Here is a 21,792-nt window from a genome sequence, read left to right as displayed (position 1 = left end):
AATTTAAAAATTTATATGAAAACTTCCTAGAAAAATATAACTTATGAAAGCTAGCACAAGAAGAAATACAAAATAGAAATAGAACTATAATTCTAAATTGTAATTTAAAATCTTTTCATGGAGAAAACTCCTGGCACAGATAGCTTTATTAGTAAATCCTTACAAAGTACATTTAAGGACAAAATAACAATGTGAAAAAGAAATTCAGAAAGTAAAAAGAGTGAAAACATTCCCAATTTGTCTTAGGAGGCCAGTTAAATGTGATACCAAAATCTGACAAAGACAGTAAATTACATGTGCTGCAGAAACACAGGTGCAAATATTTATACCAAATATTAGCAACCTAAATTCAGTGATATTTCAAAGGGATAAGATAATTATAACCAAAATGTACCTATTCTAGGAATGCTAAGAAGATTTAACATTCAAACAAAAAATAAGAACAAAAGAAAAATAGTATCTTAATTAAAGCAAAAAAGGTCTCATAAAATTTAGCATCTGCTCTTGGATTTCTAAAAAAACTCTTGTCTGGGCACGGTGGCTCACGTCTATAATGCTAGCACTTTCAAAGGCCAAGCAAGGCAGGAGGATTGCTTGAGGACAAGAATTTGAGACCGGTCTGGGCAACATAAGAAGACTCTGTCCCTACAAAAAAACTTTTAAAAAATTAGTTGGGCATGGTGGCCCACACCTGGGGTCCCAGCTACTTGGGAGGCTGAGGTGGAAGGACCACTTGAGCCCACGAGGTTGAGGCTGTAGTGAGCTATGATGGCACCACTGCACTCCAGTCTGGGTAACAGAGTGAGACCTGGCCTCTAAAAACAAAATTAAAAAATTCTTTTAGCTCAACAGGAATACAAGGAAACTTCCTTAATCAGATAAAAGGATTCTATAACAAACAAACAAAAATAGCACACCTCATACTTAATGATGAAATATTGATCCTTCCCTCTGAAATCCAGAATAAGACAGTGGTTATAACTTCTATTCACCATTACTGAAGACTCCAGCCAGTGTATATTGGCAAGCAAAAGAAATAAAATGTATTGTGCTTGAAAAGGGAAAAACAAACTCATTGAGGATGTCATGATTGTTTATATTGAAAATCCAAAATAATCAATGTACACATTATTAGAATTAATAAATGAGGATTGCAAAGTTGTTGGGAACAAAGCTAATATACAAAAATTGATTGTCTTTCTACATAATAGCATCAAAAATAAGAAAACAAAAATTTTGTAATTACCATTTATAGGAGCATTAAAAAGCAAGTTATAAACCTAACAAAAGAGATGCAAGGCCTCTCTATAGAAAACTATAAAGCATTTGTTGAGAGAAAATTTAGAAGAACTAAATAATATTTTAAATTAGGTTTTCCAAAAGAAGATGCTTATATGAAGTTTGAGTGCCACAGGTTTATTAGGGCTCAATACCTATGGAAGAAAGGGGAGGGAAGAAGAACTAGGCAGAAAAAGAGTTTGAACTGCAATGTAAGCCACACAAAGCCTGGGCCAATCCTGCTGGGACCTCTAAAGTGAATACTGCCAAAAGAGTTGATGCACATCACAATGGCTTCTAGACCCATCTCCTCACCCACCACCCTCTGCTCAGTCACTGGATGTGGGATTCCCTGGAAAGGGTTGACCTAGCATCAGGCAGTTCTTTGCAGTTAGGGTAGACACTGAAGATTCTCACAGCTGGAGGCTGTCTGTGGACTGCAGTCCCTGAGATTGGGTAGTAAATCCTTCTTAAAGAGGGATCTAAGCAGCCTATCCGTATTTCCCACAAATGTTCATGAATTAGAGCTCTCAGTATTGTCGTATCAGTTTTCCTCAAAATGAGCTAAATATTCAATACAATCCCAATCAACATTTCAATAGACTTTTAATTTAATTTTTTATTTTTTTGTAGAGATGGGGTCTCACTATGTTGCCCTGGTCTCAAACTTCTGAGCTCAAGTGATCCTCCTGTCTCAGCCTCCCAAAGTGCTGGGATTACAGGTGTGAGCCACCACACCTGGCCAAAATTCCAACAGACTTTAAAAATATGTTTTATTTTGGTAAAAATCCACACAACATAAATTAACCAATGGTGACATTTAGTACTTTCGTATTGTACAGCCACTACTTCCACAATATTTTCATCACTGCAAAAGGAAACCCCATATCTATCAAGCAGTCACTTCCTTCACTCTACCCCCAACACCTGGCAAGCACTAGTCATCTTTCTCTTTTTTGATAATCTCTATTTGTTCAGACATCCCCATGTATCTTTCTCCTCAGCTTCATTCTACCTAGATTTTTAGGTTTGCCAGTCCTTGCCTTGTCTGCCATCTATTGCCTGAGGTGGCTGCAGGTTGTAAACGATTTTAAATCCCATAAGCTGGCCCATTCCTGTGATGGCATGGAGAGGGGTGAAATAAAGGCAAGCCTCTGTGCAGGTTCCTCAGGGAACTGCCAGACAGATCAAAATGCACAACCAGGCCAGGTGCAATAGCTCACACCTGTAATCCCAGAACTTTGGGAGGCTGAGGTGAGTGGATCACCTGAGGTCAGGAGTTCGAGACCAGCCTGGCCAACATGGTGAAACCCTGTCTCTACTAAAAATACAAAAAAAAATTAGCTGAGTGTGGTGGTGGCGCCTGTAATCCCAGCTACTTGGGAGGCTGAGGCAGGAGAATCACTTGAATCTGGGAGGCGAAGGTTGCAGTGAGCCGAGATCGCAACACTGCACTCCAGTCTGGGTGACAGAGCAAGACTCCATCTCAAAAACAAAGACACACACACACACACACGCACACAAACAAACACACAAACAAAAAAAACATAACCACAATTTTTGAGAACACGTTCTGAATTTTGCACTCTGGCCCCAGTAAGTCACACCAGGAATAGGGGCCTTTGTTTCTATGGCTGCTGCCAAGCTGGAGAACAAGGCATGTTTCATGGGTAGGCAAAAACACCACCCTGCTTTCTTAAAGTTTAGTAGCCTTTTTCTTCATTAAAAGCACTCCTCTGGTTGCTCTAAGTTTTTAATTAGACTCCAGAGTTACAATAAAGTTGATTCTGACAGTTATTCTGGTTTTTTTTTGAGATGAAGTCTCACACTGTCACCCAGATTGGTGTGCAGTGGCACAATCTCGGCTCGCTGCAACCTCTGCCTCCCTGGTTCAAGTGATTCTCCTGCCTCAACCTCCCGAGTAGCTGGGACGACAGGCACATGCCACCACGCCCGGCTAATTTTTGTATTTTTAGTAGAGACAGGGTTCACTATGTTGGCCAGGCTGGTCTCGAACTCCTGGCCTCGTGATCCACCCGACTCAGCCGCCCAAAGTGCTGGGATTACAGGCGTGAACCATGGCACCGGCCGACAGTTATTCTTAGAACTCCTTACTCTACAATTTTCATTTCTCCAACAGATTTATTTTGGTGTGGAAATAGACAAGCTAATTCAAAGATTTATGTGGAAATAAAAAGCATTCAAGAATAGCCTGGAGTGTTTTCTTGAAGAAGAATTGTAAGACTGGGTGTCTTCTCTATCATTTAATAGGACTGCTATAAAGCTGTAATAGTTACGACAATAGTAGAAAAATAGACCAATAGAACAGACTAATACATAAAAGGCCACCTGATTTAATTATTTTAAAGGTGGCACTGCAGAACAGTAGGGACAGGATAGCATTTTCAATAGTGTTTAATCACTTGGATATCTGCATGGAAGAATGAGAATGTTGACCTGGGCCGGGCATGGTGGCTCACACCTGTAATCCCAGCACTTTCGGAGGCCAAGGTGGGCAGATCATGAGGTCAGGACATGGAGACCATCCTGGCTAACACAGTGAAACCCTGTCTTTACTAAAAATACAAAAAATTAGCCGGGTATGGTGCCGGGCACCTGTGGTTCCAGCTACTAGAGAGGCTGAGGCAGGAGAATCACTGAACGTGGGAGGTGGAGGTTGCAGTGAGCCGAGATAGCACCACGGGACTCCACCCTGGGCAACACAGCAAGACTCTGTCTCAAAAAAAAAAAAAAAAAAATGTTGACCTGTACCTCACACCATACACAAAAGTCAATCCCAGGTGGACTGTAGATCTAAGTATAAAAGGCAAATCAATAAATCTTGTATAATAGAATATTTTTATAACCTTTGAGTTGGAAAAGGTTATAAAAAGCACCAGCTGTGCATTCTGGCCAGATACTATGCTTTTCGCACGATACTCCCAACCCGCATACCAGGAGATTCCCTAGGGTGCCTATGCCAACAGGACCCTGGGTTTCAAGCACAAAATTGGGCAGCCCTTTGGGCAGACACCAAGCTAGCTGCAGTTTTTTTCATACTCCAGTGGTGCCTGGAATGCCAGCAAGACAGAACCATTCAGTCCCCAGGAAAGGGGGTTGAAGCCACAGAGCCAAGCGCTCTAGCTCAGCGGATCCCACCCAGACACAGCCTAGCAAACTAAGATCCACTGGCTTGAAATTCTCGCTGCCAGTCCAGCAACCTGAAGTCGACCTGGGATGCTCAAGCTTGGTGAGGGAGGGGTGTCTGCCATTACTGATGCTTGAGTAGGTGGTTTTCCCCTCACAGTGTAAACAAAGCTGCCAGGAAGTCTGAATTGGGCAGAGCTCACACTACAGTGCCAAAAAGCCACTGTAGCCAGACTGCCTCTAGATTCCTCCTCTCTGGGAAGGACATCTCTGAACGATACGCAGCAGTCCCAGTCAGGGGCTTATAGATAAAACTCCCATCTCTCTGTGACAGAGCACCTGGGGAAAGGGATGGATGTTGGTATAGCTTCAGCAGACTTAAACGTCCCTGCCTGCCAGCTCTGACGAGAGCAGAGGATCTCCCGGCACAGTGCTCAAGCTCTGCTAAAGGACAGACTGCCTCCTCAAGTGGGTCCCTGACCCCCGTGCCTCCTGACTGGGAGACACCTCCTTGCAGGGGTTGACAGACACCTCATACAGGAGAGCTCTGGATGGCATCTGGCAGGTGCCCCTCTGGGACAAAGCTTCCAGAGGAAGGAACAGGCAGCAATCTTTGCTGTTCTGCAGCCTCCACTGGTGATACCCAGGTAAACAGGGTCTGGAGTGGACCTCCAGCAAACTCCAGCAGACCTGCAGCAGAGAGGCCTGTTAGAAGGAAAACTAACAAACAGAAAGGAACAGCATCAACACCAACAAAAAGGATGTCCACACAGAAACCCCATTCGAAGGTCACCAACATCAAAGACCAAAGGTAGATAAATCCACAAAGATGAGGAAAAACCAGCACAAAATGGCTGAAAATTTCAAAAACCAGAACACCTCTTCTCCTTCAAAGTATCAGAACTCCTCGCCAGCAAGGGAACAAAACTGGATGGAGAATGATTTTGACGAATTGACAGAAGTAGGCTTTGGAAGGTGGATAATAACAAACTCCTCCAAGCTAATGGAGCATGTTCTAACCCATGCAAGGAAGCTAAGCACTTTAAAAAAGGTTATAGGAATTGCTCTCTAGAATAACCAGTTTAGAGAAGAACATAAATGACCTGATGGAGCTGAAAAACACAGCACGAGAACTTCATGAAGCATACACAAGTATCAATAGCTGACTCGATCAAGTGGAAGAAACTATATCAGAGATTGAAGATCAACTTAATGAAATAAAGCATGAAGACAAGATTAGAGAAAAAAGAACGAAAAGGAATGAATAAAGCCTCCAAGAAATATGGGACTATGTGAAAAGACCAAACCTACATTTGACTGATGTACCTGAAAGTGACGGGGAAAATGGAACCAAGCTGGAAAACACTCTTCAGGGTATTATTCAGGAGAACTTCCCCAACTTAGCAAGACAGGCCAACATTCAAATTCAGGAAATACAGAGACCACCACAAAGATACTCCTCAGGAAGAGCAACCCCAAATATGTAAACATCAGATTCACCAAGGCTGAAATGAAGGAAAAAATGTTAAGGGCAGCCAGAGAGAAAGGTCGGGTTACCTAGAAAGGGAAGTTCATCAGACTAACAGCAGATCACTCTGCAGAAACCTTACAAACCAGAAGAGAGTGGGGGCCAATATTCAACACTCTTAAAGAAAAGAATTTTCCACCCAGAATTTCATATCCAGCCAAACTAAGCTTCATAACCAAAGGAGAAATAAAATCCTTTATAGATAAGCAAATGCTGAGAGATTTTGTCACCATCAGGCCTGCCTTACAAGAGCTCCTGAAGGAAGCACTAAATATGGAAAGGAAAAGCTGGTACCAGCCACTGCAAAAACATACCAAATTGTAAAGACCATCAACACTATGAAGAAACTGCATCAACTAATGGGCAAAATAACTAGCTAGCATCATAATGACAGGATCAAATTCACACAGTAACAATATTAACCTTAAATGTAAATGGGCTAAATGCTCCAATTAAAAGACACAGACTCGCAAATTGGAGAGAGTCAAGACCCACTGGCGTGCTGTATTCAGAAGACCCATCTCACATGCAAAGACACAGGTAGGCTCAAAATAAAGGGATGGAGGAATATTTACCAAGCAAATGGAAACCAAAAAAAAAAAAAAAAAAAAAAAAGGCAGAGGTTGCAATCCTAGTCTCTGATAAAACAGACTTTAAACCAACAAAGATCAAAAAAGACAAAGAAAGGCATTACATAATGGTAAAGGGATCAATGCAACAAGAACAGCTAACTATCCTAAATACATATGCACCCAATACGAGAGCACTCAGATTCATAAAGCAAGTTCTTAGAGACCTACAAAGAGACTTAGACTCCCACACAATAATAGTGGGAGACTTTAACACCCCACTGTCAATATTAGACAGATCAACGAGACAGAAAATTAACAAGGATATTCAGGACTTGAACTCAGCTCTAGACCAAGCAGACGTAATACACATCTACAGAACTCTCCACCCCAAAGCAACAAAAGATACATTCTTTTCAGCATCACGTCGCACTTATTCTAAATCAACCACCTAATTGGAAGTAAAACACTCCTCAGCAAACGCAAAAGAACGGAAATCCTAACAGTCTCTCATACCACACTGCAATCAAATTAGACCTCAGGATTTTAAAACTCACTCAAAACGGCACAACTACATGGAAACTGAACAACCTGCTCCTGAATGACTACTGGATAAATAATGAAACAAAGGCAGAAATAAATAAGTTATTTGAAACCAATGAGAACAAAGACACAACATACCAGAATCCCTGGGACACAGCTAAAGCAGTGTTTAGAGGGAAATTTATAGCACTAAACGGCCACAGGAGAAAGCGGGAAAGATCTAAAATCGACACCCTAACATCACAATTAAAAGTACTAGAGAAGCAAGAGCAAACATATTCAAAAGCTAGCAGAAGACAAGAAATAACTAAGATCAGAGCAGAACTGAAGGAGATAGAAACACAAGACTTCAAACAATCAGTGAATCCAGGAGCTGTTTTTTTTTTTTTTTTTTTTTTGAAAAGATTAACAAAATAGACCATTAGCCAGACTAATAAAGAAGAGAGAAGAATCAAATAGATACAATAAAAAATGAAAAAAGGTGATATCACCACTGATCCCAGAGAAATACAAACTACCATCAGAGAATACTATACACACCTCTTTGCAAATAAACTAGAAAATCTAGAAGAAATGGATAAATTCCTGGACACATACACCCTCCCAAGACTAAACCAGGAAGAAGCTGAATCCTTGAATAGACCAAAAACAAGTTCTGAAATTGAGGCAGTAATTAATAGGCTACCAACCAAAAAAATCGCAGGACCAGATGGATTCACAGCTGAATTCAACCAGAGATACAAAGAGGAGCTGGTACCACTCCTTCTGAAATTATTCCAAACAATAGAAAAAGGACTACTCCCTAACTCATTTTATGAGGCCAGCATCATCCTGATAACAAAACCTGGCAGAGACACAACAAAAAAAGAAAATTTCAGGCCAATATCCCTGATGAACATCGATGCAAAAATCCTCCATAAAATACTGGCAAACCGAATCCAGCAGCACATCAAAAAGATTATCCATCACAATCAAGTCGGCTTCATCCCTGGGATGCAAGGCTGGTTCAACATACACAAATGAATAAATGTAATCCATCACATAAACAGAACCAATGACAAAAACCACGTGATTATCTCAATAGATGCAGAAAAGGCCTTTGATAAAATTCAACACCCCTTCATGCTAAAAACTTTCAATAAACTAGGTATTCATGGAACATATCTCAAAATAATAAGAGCTATTTATGACAAACCCACAGCCAATATCATACTGAATGGGCAAAATCTGGATGTATTTTTGAAATAATACATTTTTGACAACCGGTATAAGATAAGGATGCCCTCTCTCACCACTCCTTTTCAACACAGTATTGGAAGTTCTGGCCAGAGCAATCAGGCAAGAGAAAAAAATAAAGGGTATTCAAATAGGTAGAGAGGAAGTCAAATTGTCTCTGTTTGCAGATGACATGACTGTATATTAAGAAAACCCCATTGTCTCAGCCCCAAATCTCCTTAAGCTGATAAGCAACTTCAGCAAAGTCTCAGTATACAAAATCAATGTGCACTCCTATACACCAATAATAGCCAAACAGAGACCCAAATCATGAGTGAACTCCCATTCACAACTGCTACAAAAAGAATAAAATACCTAGGAATACAACTCACAAGGGATGTGAAGGACCTCTTCAAGGAGAACTACAAATCACTGCTCAAGGAAATAAGAGAAGACACAAACAAATGGAAAAACATCCCATGTTCATGGATAGGAAGAATCAATATCATGAAAATGGCCATACTGCCCAAGGTAATTTATAGATTCTATGCTATCCCCATCAAGCTACCATTGACTTTCTTCACAGAATTAGAAAAAACTACTTTAAATTTCATATGGAACCCAAAAAGAGCCCATATAGCCAAGACAATCCTAAGCAAAAAGAACAAAGTTAGAGGCATCATGCTACCTGACTTCAAACTATACTACAAGGCTACAGTAACCAAAACAGCATGGTACTGGTACCAAAACAGATATATAGACCAATGGAACAGAACAGAGGCCTCAGAAATACCACCACACATCTCATCCTTGACAAACCTGACCAAAACAAGCACACCTTTGACACCATCTCATCTTTCACAAACCTGACAAAAACAAGCAATGGGGAAAAGATTTCCTATTTAACAAATAGTGCTGGGAAAAATGGCTAGCCATATGCAGAAAACTAAAACTGGACCCCTTCCTTACACCTTATACAAAAATTAACTCTAGATGGATTAAAGACTTAAACGTAAGACCTAAAACCATAAAAATCCTAGAAGAAAACCTAGGCAATACCATCAGGACCTAGGCATGGGCAAAGACTTCATGATTAAAACACTAAAAGCAATGGCAACAAAACCCAAAAGTGACAAATGGGATCTAATCAAACTAAAGAGCTTCTGCACAGCAAAAGAAACTACCGTCAGAATGAACAGGCAACCTACAGAATGGGAGAAAATTTTTGCAATCTATCCATCTGACAAAGGGCTAATATCCAGAATCTATAAGGAACTTAAACAAATTTACAAGAAAAAAACAACCTCATCAAAAAGGGGATGAAGGATATAAACAGATGCTTCTCAAAAGAAGACAATTATGTGGTCAACAAACATATTTTAAAAAGCTCAGCATCACTGCTCATTACAGAAATGCAAATCAAACCCAAAATGAGATACCATCTCATACCAGTTAGAATGGCAATCATTAAAAAGTCAGGAAAGAATAGATGCTGGAGAGGATGTGGAGAAACAGGAACACTTTTACACTGTTGATGGGAGTATAAATTAGTTCTACTATTGTGGAAGACAGTGTGACAATTCCTCAAGGATCTAGAACCAGAAGTACCATTTGACCCAGCAATCCCATTACTGGCAATATACCCAAAGGATTATAAATCATTCTACTATAAAGACACATGCACACGTATGTTTACTGGAGCACTGTTCACAATAGCAAAAACTTGGAACCAACCCAAGTGCCCATCAGTGATAGGCTGAATAAAGAAAATGTGCCACATATACACCATGGAATACATGCAGCCATAAAAAAGGATGTGTTCATGTCCTTTGCAGGGACACGGATGAAGCTGGAAACCATCATTCTCAGCAAACTAACACAGGAGCAGAAAACCAGACACCACATGTTCTCACTCATAAGTGGGAGTTGAACAATGAGAACACATGGACACAGGGAGGGGAACATCACATACTAGGGCCTGTAGAGGGGTTGGGGGCTAGAGGAGGGATAGCATTAGGAGAAATACCTAATGTAGATGACGGGTTGATGGGTGCAGCAAATCACCATGATACGTGTATACCTATGTAACAAACCTGCACATTCTGCACATGTATCCCAGAACTTAAAGTACTAAAAAATGAACAAACAAAAAACCAAAAAACAAAACAAAACAAAAAACACCAGCTTGCTGTAGTGGCTCACACCTGTTATCCCAGCACATTGGGAGGCCAAGGCATAAGGATTGCTTGAGCCCAGGAGTTTGAGACCAGCCTGCGCATCCTAGGGAGACCCCATCTCTACAAAAAATGAAAAAAATTAGCTGGGCATGGTGGCATATGCCTGTTGCTCCAGCTACTTGTGAGGCTGAGGTGGGAGGATCGTTTGGGCCCAGGAGGTTGAGGCTGCAGTGAACTGTGATCACACCACTGTGCTCCAGCCTGGGAGACAGAACGAGACCCTGTCTCAAAAAAAGAAAAAGAAAAAAGAAAAAAAAAAAAAACAAATTAAAAAGGCACCAACCATATAGGAAAATATTGATAAACTGAACTACATTAAAATTGAGAACTTTGTTAATCAAAAGACACCACTGCTTCAAAATAACCTAGAGGTTGTAGAAAGTGGGTAGAGGTATAGATGAAACAAGATTGGTTATGAATCGCTAATTTGTTTTTTTGTTTTTTTGTTTTTTTGTTTTTTTTTGAGACGGAGTCTCGCTCTGTCCCCAGGCTGGAGTGCAGCGGCCGGATCTCAGCTCACTGCAAGCTCCGCCTCCCGGGTTTAGGCCATTCTCCTGCCTCAGCCTCCCGAGTAGCTGGGACTACAGGCGCCCGCCACCTCGCCCGGCTAATTTTTTGTATTTTTTAGTAGAGACGGGGTTTCACCGTGTTAGCCAGGATGGTCTCGATCTCCTGACCTCGTGATCCGCCCGTCTCAGCCACCCAAAGTGCTGGGATTACAGGCTTGAGCTACTGCGCCCGGCCGATGAATCGCTAATTGTTGAAGCTAGATGATGGGTACAGGGTACATGGTGGCTTTTGACTTCACTCTTTCTCCTTTTGCATATATTTGACATTTTTAATAATAAAAAATCAAAGGAAAGACTCCATTAAGAGAGTGACAAGTCATAGAGTGAAAAAAAGATGCATGTAACACAGATAACGGACAAAGGGCTTCTATAAAGAATATATAACCCTTGTGCATTATTGGTGAGAGTACAAAATGGTACAGCCACTGTGGAAAACAGTTGCTCCTAAAAAACTTAAAAATGGAATTACCATATGATCCAGCAATTCCACTTCTGGATATATACACAAACGAATTAAAAGAAGGGTCTCAAAGAGATAATTGTATAACCATTCATAGAAGCATTATTCATAATAGCTAAAACATGGAAGCAACCCAAGTGTCCATCAGTGGACGAGTACAATGTAGTATATACACACAATGGAATATTATTCAGCCTTAAGAAAAGAAAGAAATCCTGCAATAAACTATTACATGGGTGAATCTTGACACTGTGCTAAGTGACATAAGCCAATCACAAAAAGACAAGTACTGTATAATTCTACTCCTATAAGATAATTACTCAAATTCATAGCGACAGAAGGTAGAATGGTAGTTGCTGGGAGATAGGTGGAAGGGAAAATTAGGAGTTACTGTTTAATGAAGATAGAGTTTTGGTTTTATAAGATGAAAAGATTTATGGAGATGGGTGGTGGTGATGGTTGGTGATGGTTACACACATTATAAATGTGTTTAGTACCACTGAACTGTATTCTTAAAAATGGTTAAGATAGTAAATTTTATATTATGTGTACTTTACCACAAAAAATAAGTTGAGAAAAAAGAAGTAGTTAAAAAAAAAATACAAAGAACTGATTTTTAAAAGACCAATAAGGGGTACAGTGGCTTACGCCTGTAATCCCAGCACTTTGGGAGGCCAAGGTGGGCAGATCACTTGAGTCCAGGAGTTCGAGACCAGCTTGAGCAACATGGCAAAACCCTGTCCCTACTGAAAATACAAAAAATTAGCTGGACACAGTGGCATGCGCCTACAGTCCCAGTTATTCATGGGGCTGAAGCAGGAGGATTGCTTGAGTCCAGGAGGTTGAGGCTGCAGTGAGCCCTGATCGTGCCACTGCACTCCAGCCTGGGTGACAGAGTGAGACCCTGTCTTAAAAAACAAACAAACAAACAAAAACCCCAAAACCCATAAGGATAGGGAATACACACACACACACACACACACACACACACACACACACACAGAGGAGACTTGAATAAGCACTTTCCACATCACAAAAGTATCAGGGAAATACAAATTACAAACTGACAATATTATGTATTGGTGAGAATGTAAAGCACTAAGAATACCAAAGATTGCTAGTGCAAATATAAATTAGTACAATAGCTTTGGGAAATAATCTGGCATTATCTCCCAGAGTTGTGATAAGCATAATTTGTAGCTCAGCAATTCCATTTCTAGGTGTAGTATAAACAAACAAAAAAAAATGTGTACACTTATCCATGAGGAGACATGAAAATTCCCAGAAACAGTTATTATAATAGCCCCAAACTAGAAAAAATACAAAGGTCAATCAACTGTAGAATGAATAGCAATATAATCATAAAAGTGAATAATGCCTATTAATTAAAAATGAATGAATTTTAGCTATGTAAATGTATTGTTGGATGAACAAATATATACCCCAAGCATAGTATAGGATTCTATTTATATACAGTTCAAAAACAGAAAATTAAAGTATTATGTTAGAATATAAAATAGTGGTTACCTTTTGGAAGAAGGGAGTTGGCAGTGATTTGTAGGGTACCTGAAGGGAGTGATTTGGAGTATGAAAACATTGATCTGGGTGATGGTTACATACGTGTTTGCTTTGTGATGATTCACTGAGCTATATATTTATGTTTTATGAACTTTCAACATATGTGTAATACTTATTAAAAACAGTTTTAAAAAGAAACAAATACGATGAGCACACTGAATTGATAAAGTAATCACATTTTAAGGAAAAATATAGGATGCAATATCAACAAGTAATGTCCTTACCTCTTTGGGATTAATATATTTCACAATCTGACGTGGTTCTCCTTGTCTTCTTAAATCAATCAGACTTTTAAAGTGTTGAAATATAGCAACATTCTAAAGGTTCAAACATAAGATTTTATGATCAAAACTGGATTTTCTATTTCTACTTAGCTTTTTGTCTAATTAGGGCAAAAATGAATAAAGTACCATAAAATAGATTTTATGTATGCATACCAGATTTTAGAAATATTATGCACTCAGGGTTTGCTTTGATAACCCTAGTAATATTAGTATAATTCTCACAGAGTTTTATTCTTAAATTTGTAATAGAATCACTACCACCTATAAATGTAATGTCCCAAACTTTGGTAAAGTCATCTCAGTGTACTCTCCAGAGTAATCTAGAAAAAAAACAAAATACCGCCTATGGATTAAGAACACTGAGTATGGGATACTCTTGTCTGGGTTCAGCTGTTAGTATTTAGCAGCTGTGACTCTCAACAAGTTGCTTAACCTCTTTGTACTCAGTTTCTTCAACTATAAAGTGGGAATCATAGTAGCCATCTCATACAGCTTTGGTGAGAAATAAATGAATTAATAGTTGTAGAGCACTTAAAGCTTTCTGACACAAGAAAACACTCAATAAATATTAGCCATTGTTACCATTGCAGAATCCTCCTTATTCCTATAGTAATTCCACTGATTTATTACTGGATTCTGTAATGGTAACAGCGATTAATATTTATTGTTTATCTATTTTTCACATTAGTGCAAATTTAGCTAAACAATCCCTACCAAATAGTCCATCTTGGAAAATTATTTCTTTGGTAACCCTCCCCTCAAACCCTAGCTCCCTAAAAATGCTTTAATAACCCTTGGTAAACACCCCACTCCCAGTTTGTTTGTGTTAAATCAAACAAAATAAATTCAAATTTAAGTAATCCACAGTACCAATATAACAATCTAAAGCTCCACTACAACTGCCTATGGAAGATGGTACAGCCCATGTCTATACTAATAGTATTCTTTCTGAAAGGAAGATAAAATTTTCCCCAAATAAAACTCCAAATTGGGTATCAAGAAATATTTATTATGGTTTAAAATCTGAACAGTATCTTCTAAATAGGTGGTTACTATATCAGTTGTCTACTAATACATAATAAACCACCCTAAAACTTAGTGGCTTAAAGCAAAAACCATTTCTTATTTCTCTCTTTCTGTGGGTTGACAGGGGAGTTCTGCTGGTCTTGGTTGGACTCATACATGTGGCCTTAGTCAGCTGCCAGATCAGCTGGAGTTGGGTGATTTAATCAATATGGCCTCACACACATATCAGGGTCTTTAGCTGAAATTGTTGGAATATCTAGGATAGCTGGGCCTCTCTTTCCACACAGACCTTCAGTTTGAGCTTCTTCATAGTATGAAGATGTCTAGAATTCAGGAGAACTTTTGGGGTGCTTTTTAGTAATACCATATCCGTAAGAAAAGTTAATCGGAAAATTATAACAACCCCACACAGGCAGAATTATTATAGGTCTAGCCCCTTTAGGAATGAAGTTTTGCATCATTCCCTTCCTCCACCCCTGAGCAAAGAACCACAACCAGCCGAAGTGCTTGCTGAAAAAAAGAGAGAATATGAAATAGCTAGTGGAAGAAAAAAGTTAAAAATACCAGCTATGATCCCATAATTAGTTGCAGAAACAGGTAGTATCTATGAGTATTTCTTCTATATATCTGCATATAAATATTAGCCATTTTTTTCTTTTGTTTTCTCCTGCTCCCATTCCCCTAAAACAAATGTAAAGTGTGTTAATTACAGTGTGGTAGGCAGCATAATGCCCCCCAACAAAAGATGTTCACACCTAATCCCTGTAATCTGGAACTGTAAATATGCTGTTACATGGAGAGGGTGAATTAAGATTGTAGATAGAACTAAGGTTGCTAATCAGCTGACTTTGACACAGGGAAATTATCCTGACTGGCCCAAGGTGATTGCAAGGGTCCATATAAAGGACATGTAAGAGTCAGCGACAGAGTGGTGTGATGTGAGAAAGACTTGACAGGTCATTGCTGGCTTTGAAAATAGGGGTTGTTTCAGGAAAGGATTTTAGGAGGAAAAAAAAGAAAGGAAGGAAAGAAAGAAATGAAAAAAAAGAAAGAGAGAGAGAGAGAGAAAGAAGAAAGAAAGAAAGGAAGAAAGAAAGAAAAGAAAGAAAGAAAGGAAGGAAGGAAGGAAGGAAGGAAGGAAGGAAGGAAGGAAGGAAGGAAGGAAGGAAGGAAGGAAGGAAGGAAGGAAGGGGGGGAAGAAGGACGCCATGAGCCAAGGACACGGGCAATTCTAGAAGGAGGAAAAGGCAGGAAATTCTTCCCTAGAGCCTCCAGAGAGAACACAAGCCCTGCTGACCCTTGATTTTAGCCCAGTGAAGCCCATTTCAGACTTCTGACCTCCAGAACTGTAAGGTAATACATTTTTGTGGTTTAAAGACTAACTTTTTGGCAATTTTTACAGCAGCATTAGGAAATTAATACAAGTACTTAACCTTCCATCTGGTATTTAAAGTATAAGATATCATAGGTAGAGTATGGTTCAGCAAAAAGAGGAATAAAAATGATCCAAAAATGGATAAAGGTACTTTTGGGAAGGTTGTGAAGATGTTTTGGACCATATGAGGAATGTTAGGTGGAAGCACGGTTTTGATTCTATTTGGAAGTTAAATATGGTTAAAAAGGATGTGTATGGATGCCAACGTGACAAGGAGTAGACTCTGCTGGGTTATTCTATTGTCAACTTGACCAAACAAGGACAAATGTAAAGAAAATGACATACAGACACACCATAATCAAACGGCTAAAAACCAAAGACAAAGAGGCAATTTAAAAGCAGCCAGAAAATAAATACCACATTACTTTCAGAGTAGAAACAGTAACACTATTTATTGACTTACTAATAGAAACTATGGGAGACAGAATAGAATGGAATACCATCTGAGTGCTAAGGGGGAAAAAAAACCCAGTAACATGCCAGTCTAGATTTCTATGAAATGTGATAATATTCTTTGAAAATAAAAAGGAAATAAATATGTTTTTAGACAAACAAAAGCTGAAGGGATTTTTCACAAGAGGTCTGGTATCTAAGAAATCTTCTAAGAAATACTACAGAGTGTATAGGTGGCTCACATCTATAATTCCAGAACTTTGGGAGGCTGACATGGGAAGATCACTTGAGGCCAGGAGTTTGAGACCCACCAGGTCAAAATAGCAAGAAACCATTACTACCAAAAAAAAAAAAAAAAGTGGGGGGAGGGGGACAAAATTTTAAAAATTATCTAGGTGTGGTGATGCACACCTGAAGTCCTAGCTACTCAGTAGGTTGAGGCAGGAGGATCACTTGAGCTCATGAATTCAAGGCTGCAGTGAGCTATGATTGCCCCAGTGCACTCCAGCCTGGGTGACAGAGCAAGAACCTGCCTCTCAAAAACAAAAACAAACTACAGAGAATTCTTGAGTTGGCAGAAAATTAATACCATAAGGAAGCAAAGAAGGCTGTAGGAAGAAATGAAGGGCTCTGGAAATGGTTTGTATCTGGATAGATAAAAATAGATACTGAAGGCCGGGCACAGTGGCTCACGCCTGTAATCCCAGCACTTTGGGAGGCTGAGGCGGGCAGATCATGAGGTCAAAAGATTGAAACCATCCTGGCCAACATGGTGAAACCACATCCCTACTAAACATACAAAAATTAGCAGGGCATGATGGCACGTGTCTGTAATCCCAGCTACTTGGGAAGCTGAGGCAGGAGAATTGCTTGAATCTGGGAGGCACAGGCGGAGGTTGTAGTGAGCTGAGATTGCACCACTGTACTCCAGCCTGGTGACAGAGCGAGACTCAGTCTTAAAAAAAAAAGGGATATTGAAATTAAAGAAAATATAAATAAAAATAAATGGAAAGACTCCCCACATTCATGGATTGGAAGCCTTAGTATTGTTAAGATGACAGTATTACCCAAAGCAATGTACAGATTCAATGTTATCACTATCCAAAATCCCAATGGCATTTTTTAAAAAAATAGAAAAGCCCATCCTAAAATCTATGTGGAATGCAAGGGACCCTGAATAGCCAAACAGTCTTGAAAAAGAATAAAATAAGTGAAAAAGTGTGAGTTGGAAGAGGCATACTTTCTGATTTCAAAACTTACTAAAGCTACAATAATCAAAACAGTTTGGTACTGGCATAAGGACAGATATATAGGCCAACGGAATAGCACAGAGAGCCTCCAAATAGACTCATATATATGTCATCAACTCATTTTTGACAAGGGTTTCAAAACCACCAAATGAGGAGGACAGTATTTTCAACAAATGTATCTGCGAAAATTATACACCCACATGAAAAATAATGAAATTGGGTCCTTAATTTACACCATATGCAACATTAAGTCAAAATGGATCAAAGATCTAGGTGGCACGCAGTGGCTCACACCTATAATTTCAGCACTTTGGGAGGCCGAGATGGGCAGATCACTCAAGGTCAGTAGTTTGAGACCAGCCTGGCCAAAATGGTGAAACCCCGTCTCCACTAAAAATACAAAAATTAGCCAGGCATGTGGCGCATGCCTGTAGTACTGGCTACTCGGTAGGCTGAGGCAAAATAATCCCTTGAACCTGGGAGGCGGAGTTTGCACTGAGCTGAGATTGAGCAATTGCACTCCAGCTTGGGCAACAAAGCAAGACTCTGTCTGGGAAAAAAAAAACAAAACACAAAGATCCAAATATAAGAGTTAAAGTCATAAAACTCCTAGAAGAAAATATGGGGGAAAAGCTTCTTGACATTGGATTTGGTAACGATTTCTTGGATATAACACCAAAACAATAAACAAAATGAACAAAAAGATAAAATGGACCATATAAAAATTAGACTGGGTGCAGTGGCTCACGCTTGTAATCCCAGCACTTTGGGAGGCCAAGGTGGGCAGATCACTTGAGGTCAGGAGTTTGAGACCAGTCTGGCCAACATACTGAAACCTGTTTCTACTAAAATACAAAAATTAGTCAGGCATGGTGGTGGTTGCCTGTAGTCACAGCTACTTGGGAGGCTGAGGCAGAAGAATCATTTGAACCCAGGAAGCAGAAGTTGCAGTGAACTGAGACTGTGCCACTGCACTCCAGCCTGGGTGACAGAGTGAGACTCCATCTAAAAAAACAAAACCAAAAAAAATTAAAACTTTTTGTTCATCAAAGGACACTATCAAGACAGTAAAAGGGCAATCCACAAAAATGGGAGAAAATATTTGCAAAGCAGATCTTTGAAAAATAAAGAACTCCTACATCTCAGCAACAAAAGAACAACTCAATGTAAAAATGGACAAAGGTCTTGAATATATATTTCTCCAAAGAAGACTTACGAGTGGTCAATAAGGACAGAAAAGATGCTCAATATCACTAGTCATAAGAGAAATGTAAATCAAAACCACAATGAGATACCACTTAACATCCATTAGGATGGCTATTATCAAAAAACTTGAAAATAACAAGTATTGGCAAGGATATAGAGAAATTGGAAACCTTGTGCATTGCTGGTGGGAATGTAAAATGGTACAGCCACTGTAGTAAACTTTGGCAGTTCCTCACAAAGTCAAACATAGAATTACAACATAATCCAGCAATTCCACTTCCAGACATATATCCAAAAGAAAGCAATGGCTCAAACAGATACCTTTACATCAACTTCTATTTTTTTTTTGAGACGGAGTCTTCCTCTGTCACCCAGGATAGAGTGCAGTGGCGTGATCTCAGCTCACTGCAAGCTCTGCCTCCCGGATTCACGCCATTCTCCTGCCTCAGTCTCCCGAGGCGCCCACCACCACGCCCGGCTAATTTTTTGTATTTTCGGTAGAGACAGGGTTTCAGCATGTTAGCCAGGATGGTCTCGATCTTCTGACCTTGTGATCCACCCACCTCAGCCTCCCAAAGTGCTGGGATTACAGGCGTGAGCCACCATACCCGGCTACATCAATTTCTTAGCAGCATTATTCACAGTAACCAAAAAGTGGAAATAACCCAAATGTCCATTAACAGATGAATGGATAAATACAATGTAGCATATAGATATATAATGGAATATGATCCATCCTTAGGAAGGAATGAAATTCTGATACATGCTATAAGTTGGATGAACCTTGAAAATGTTATGTTGAGTAAAATAAGCCAGATACAAAAAAACAAATCCACTTAAATGAGGTACCTAAAATAGGAAAATTCACAGAGACACAAAGTAGAATAGAGATAAATGGGGTCTGGTGGTTAGGAAGTTTTTGGTTAATGGGTACACGAGGTTTTGTTTGGGATTATGAAAAAGCTGTGGAAATGGATAGTGGTGATGGGTGCACAACATTATGAATGTATTTAATGTAATTGAGTTATACACCTAAAAACAGTTAAACTGGTAAATTTTATGTTATTAACATTTTACTACAATAAAAAAGTGAATACTGGCTGTTTAAAACAAGAATGATAATGTCTTCTGGTATTTAAAACAGAAGTGTAAGTTAAATATCTGGAAATAATAGGAAAAAGGTGAAAGGGCTAACGTGAGTTAACATGTTACAAGATTCTTACATTGTTCTGAAAAGGGTAAAAGTACCAACTTAAGGTAGAGACTAACTAATCAAGGGCAAATATTGTAACTTTGCCCTTTCTAGCTTAACCCTCTAAAAGAAAATGTAGCTGTTCTAATCATCTACTATTGTGCAGTAAAGTACCTCAAAACTTAGTAAAACCACCATTTTATTATGCTCACAATTATGGGTTATGAATTCTGGTAAGGAATAGCAGGGAAGTCTTTTCTCATCTCCACAATGACTGAGGCTTCAGCTGGGATGACTTGAATAGCAGAAATGGCTGAGATGGCTCAACTGGGGCCCAATGTCAGAGACCTCAATTCTAGCTGTCAGCTAGGTCTCTTATTACATTTATTGAGGATGGAATATAAAAAACAGCCTTTTCACTTATGTATCTGGTTAAGTGGGCTGGAATATTACATGGTGGCTGTTCTCACTCAGAATGAACATTTCAGGACACAGACATGGACACTGCAATGCGTTTTATAACCTAGACTAAGAGGTCCCAGAATGTCATGTCCTATTTTATTGGTTTTAATGGTAAAGCAAGCTACTAAAATAGCCTAGATGAAAGGGAAAATGTTGACTGATAGGAAGAGGAGGTTCCAAGATGGCCAAATAGGAACAGCTACAGTCTACAGCTCCAGAGTGAGCAATGCAGAAGACAGGTGATATCTCAATTTCCAACTAAGGTACTGGGTTCATCTCATTGGGGCTTGTCAGAGAGTGGGTGCAGCCCACAGAGCATGAGCCAAAGCTCATGAGGGCAGGGCATCGCCTCACCTGGGAAGCACAAGGGGTCAGGGAATTCCCTTTCCTAGCCAAGGGAAGCCATGACAGACGGTACCTGGAAAATTGGGACACTCCCACCCTAATACTGCGCTGTTCCAACGGTCTTAGCAAACGGCACACCAGGAGGTTATATCCTGCACCTGGCTCAGAGGGTCACACACTCACGGAGCCTCACTCACTGCTAGCACAGCAGTCTGAGATTGAACTGCAAGGCGGCAGTGAGGCTGGGGGAGGGGAATCTGCCATTGCTGAGGCTTGAGTAGGTAAACAAAGTGGCGGGAAGCTTAAACTGGGTGGAGCCCATCACAGCTCAAGGAGGCCTGCCTGCCTTTGTAGACTCCACCTCTGGGGGCAGGACATGGCTGAACAAAAGGCAGCAGAAACTTCTGCAGACTTAAACGTCCTTGTCTGACAGCTTTGAAGAGAGTAGTTGTTCTCTCAGCACGGAGTTTGAGATCTGAGAACGGACAGACTGCCTCCTCAAGTGGGTCCTTGACCCCTGAGTAGCCTAATTGGGAGGCACCTCCCAGTAGGAGCCCACTGACACCTCATACAGCCAGGTACCCCTCTGAGACGAAGCTTCTAGAGGAAGGATCAGGCAGCAACATTTGTCATTCTGCAATATTTGCTGTTCTGCAGCCTCTGCTGGGGATACCCAGGAAAACAAGGTCTGGAGTGGACTTCCAGCAAACTCCAACAGACCTGCAGCTGAGGGTCCTGACTGTTAGAAGGAAAACTAACAAACAGAAGGGACATCCACACCAAAACCCCATCTGTACATCACCATCATCAAAGACCAAAGATGGGGAGAAACCAGAGCAGAAAAGCTGAAAATTCTAAAAATCAGAATGCCTCTTCTCCTCCAAAGGAACACAGCTCCTTGCCAGCAATAGAACAAAGCTGGATGGAGAATGACTTTGACGAGTTGAGAGAAGGAGGCTTCAGATGATCAGTAATAACAAACTTCTCTGAGCTAAGGGAGGATGTTTGAGCCCATTGCAAAGAAGCTAAAAACCTTGAAAAAAGATTAGACGAATGACTAACTAGAATAAACAGT

At 40.0% G+C, this 21,792-nt stretch overlaps 1 protein-coding gene across 7 annotated transcripts in view; it reads right to left on the bottom strand.

The window, feature by feature from the left end:
• Positions 1-21,792, bottom strand: part of C12H11orf65 (chromosome 12 C11orf65 homolog) — a 152,594-nt gene that overhangs the window by 112,001 nt on the left and 18,801 nt on the right. For 4 of the 7 annotated variants that reach the window (XM_021926511.2, XM_021926512.2, XM_021926513.2 and 1 more), the window contains exons 3-4: positions 13,349-13,441; positions 13,074-13,112 (exon numbers count right to left, since the gene is read on the bottom strand). The exons of 2 other annotated variants lie outside the window; for them this stretch is intronic. In XM_021926511.2, the coding sequence (XP_021782203.2) occupies positions 13,074-13,112; positions 13,349-13,441 (132 nt within the window). The remainder of the gene's footprint in view (positions 1-13,073; positions 13,113-13,348; positions 13,442-21,792) is intronic. One more of the 7 variants, XM_003910649.5, reaches the window with a different exon arrangement.

The sequence above is a fragment of the Papio anubis genome, chromosome 12, assembly GCF_008728515.1.
Source record: "Papio anubis isolate 15944 chromosome 12, Panubis1.0, whole genome shotgun sequence".
In the NCBI taxonomy this organism is placed as follows: Eukaryota; Metazoa; Chordata; class Mammalia; order Primates; family Cercopithecidae; genus Papio; species Papio anubis.
Note: the sequence above shows the minus strand (reverse complement) of the source record. Positions and strands in the feature narration are given on the sequence as shown.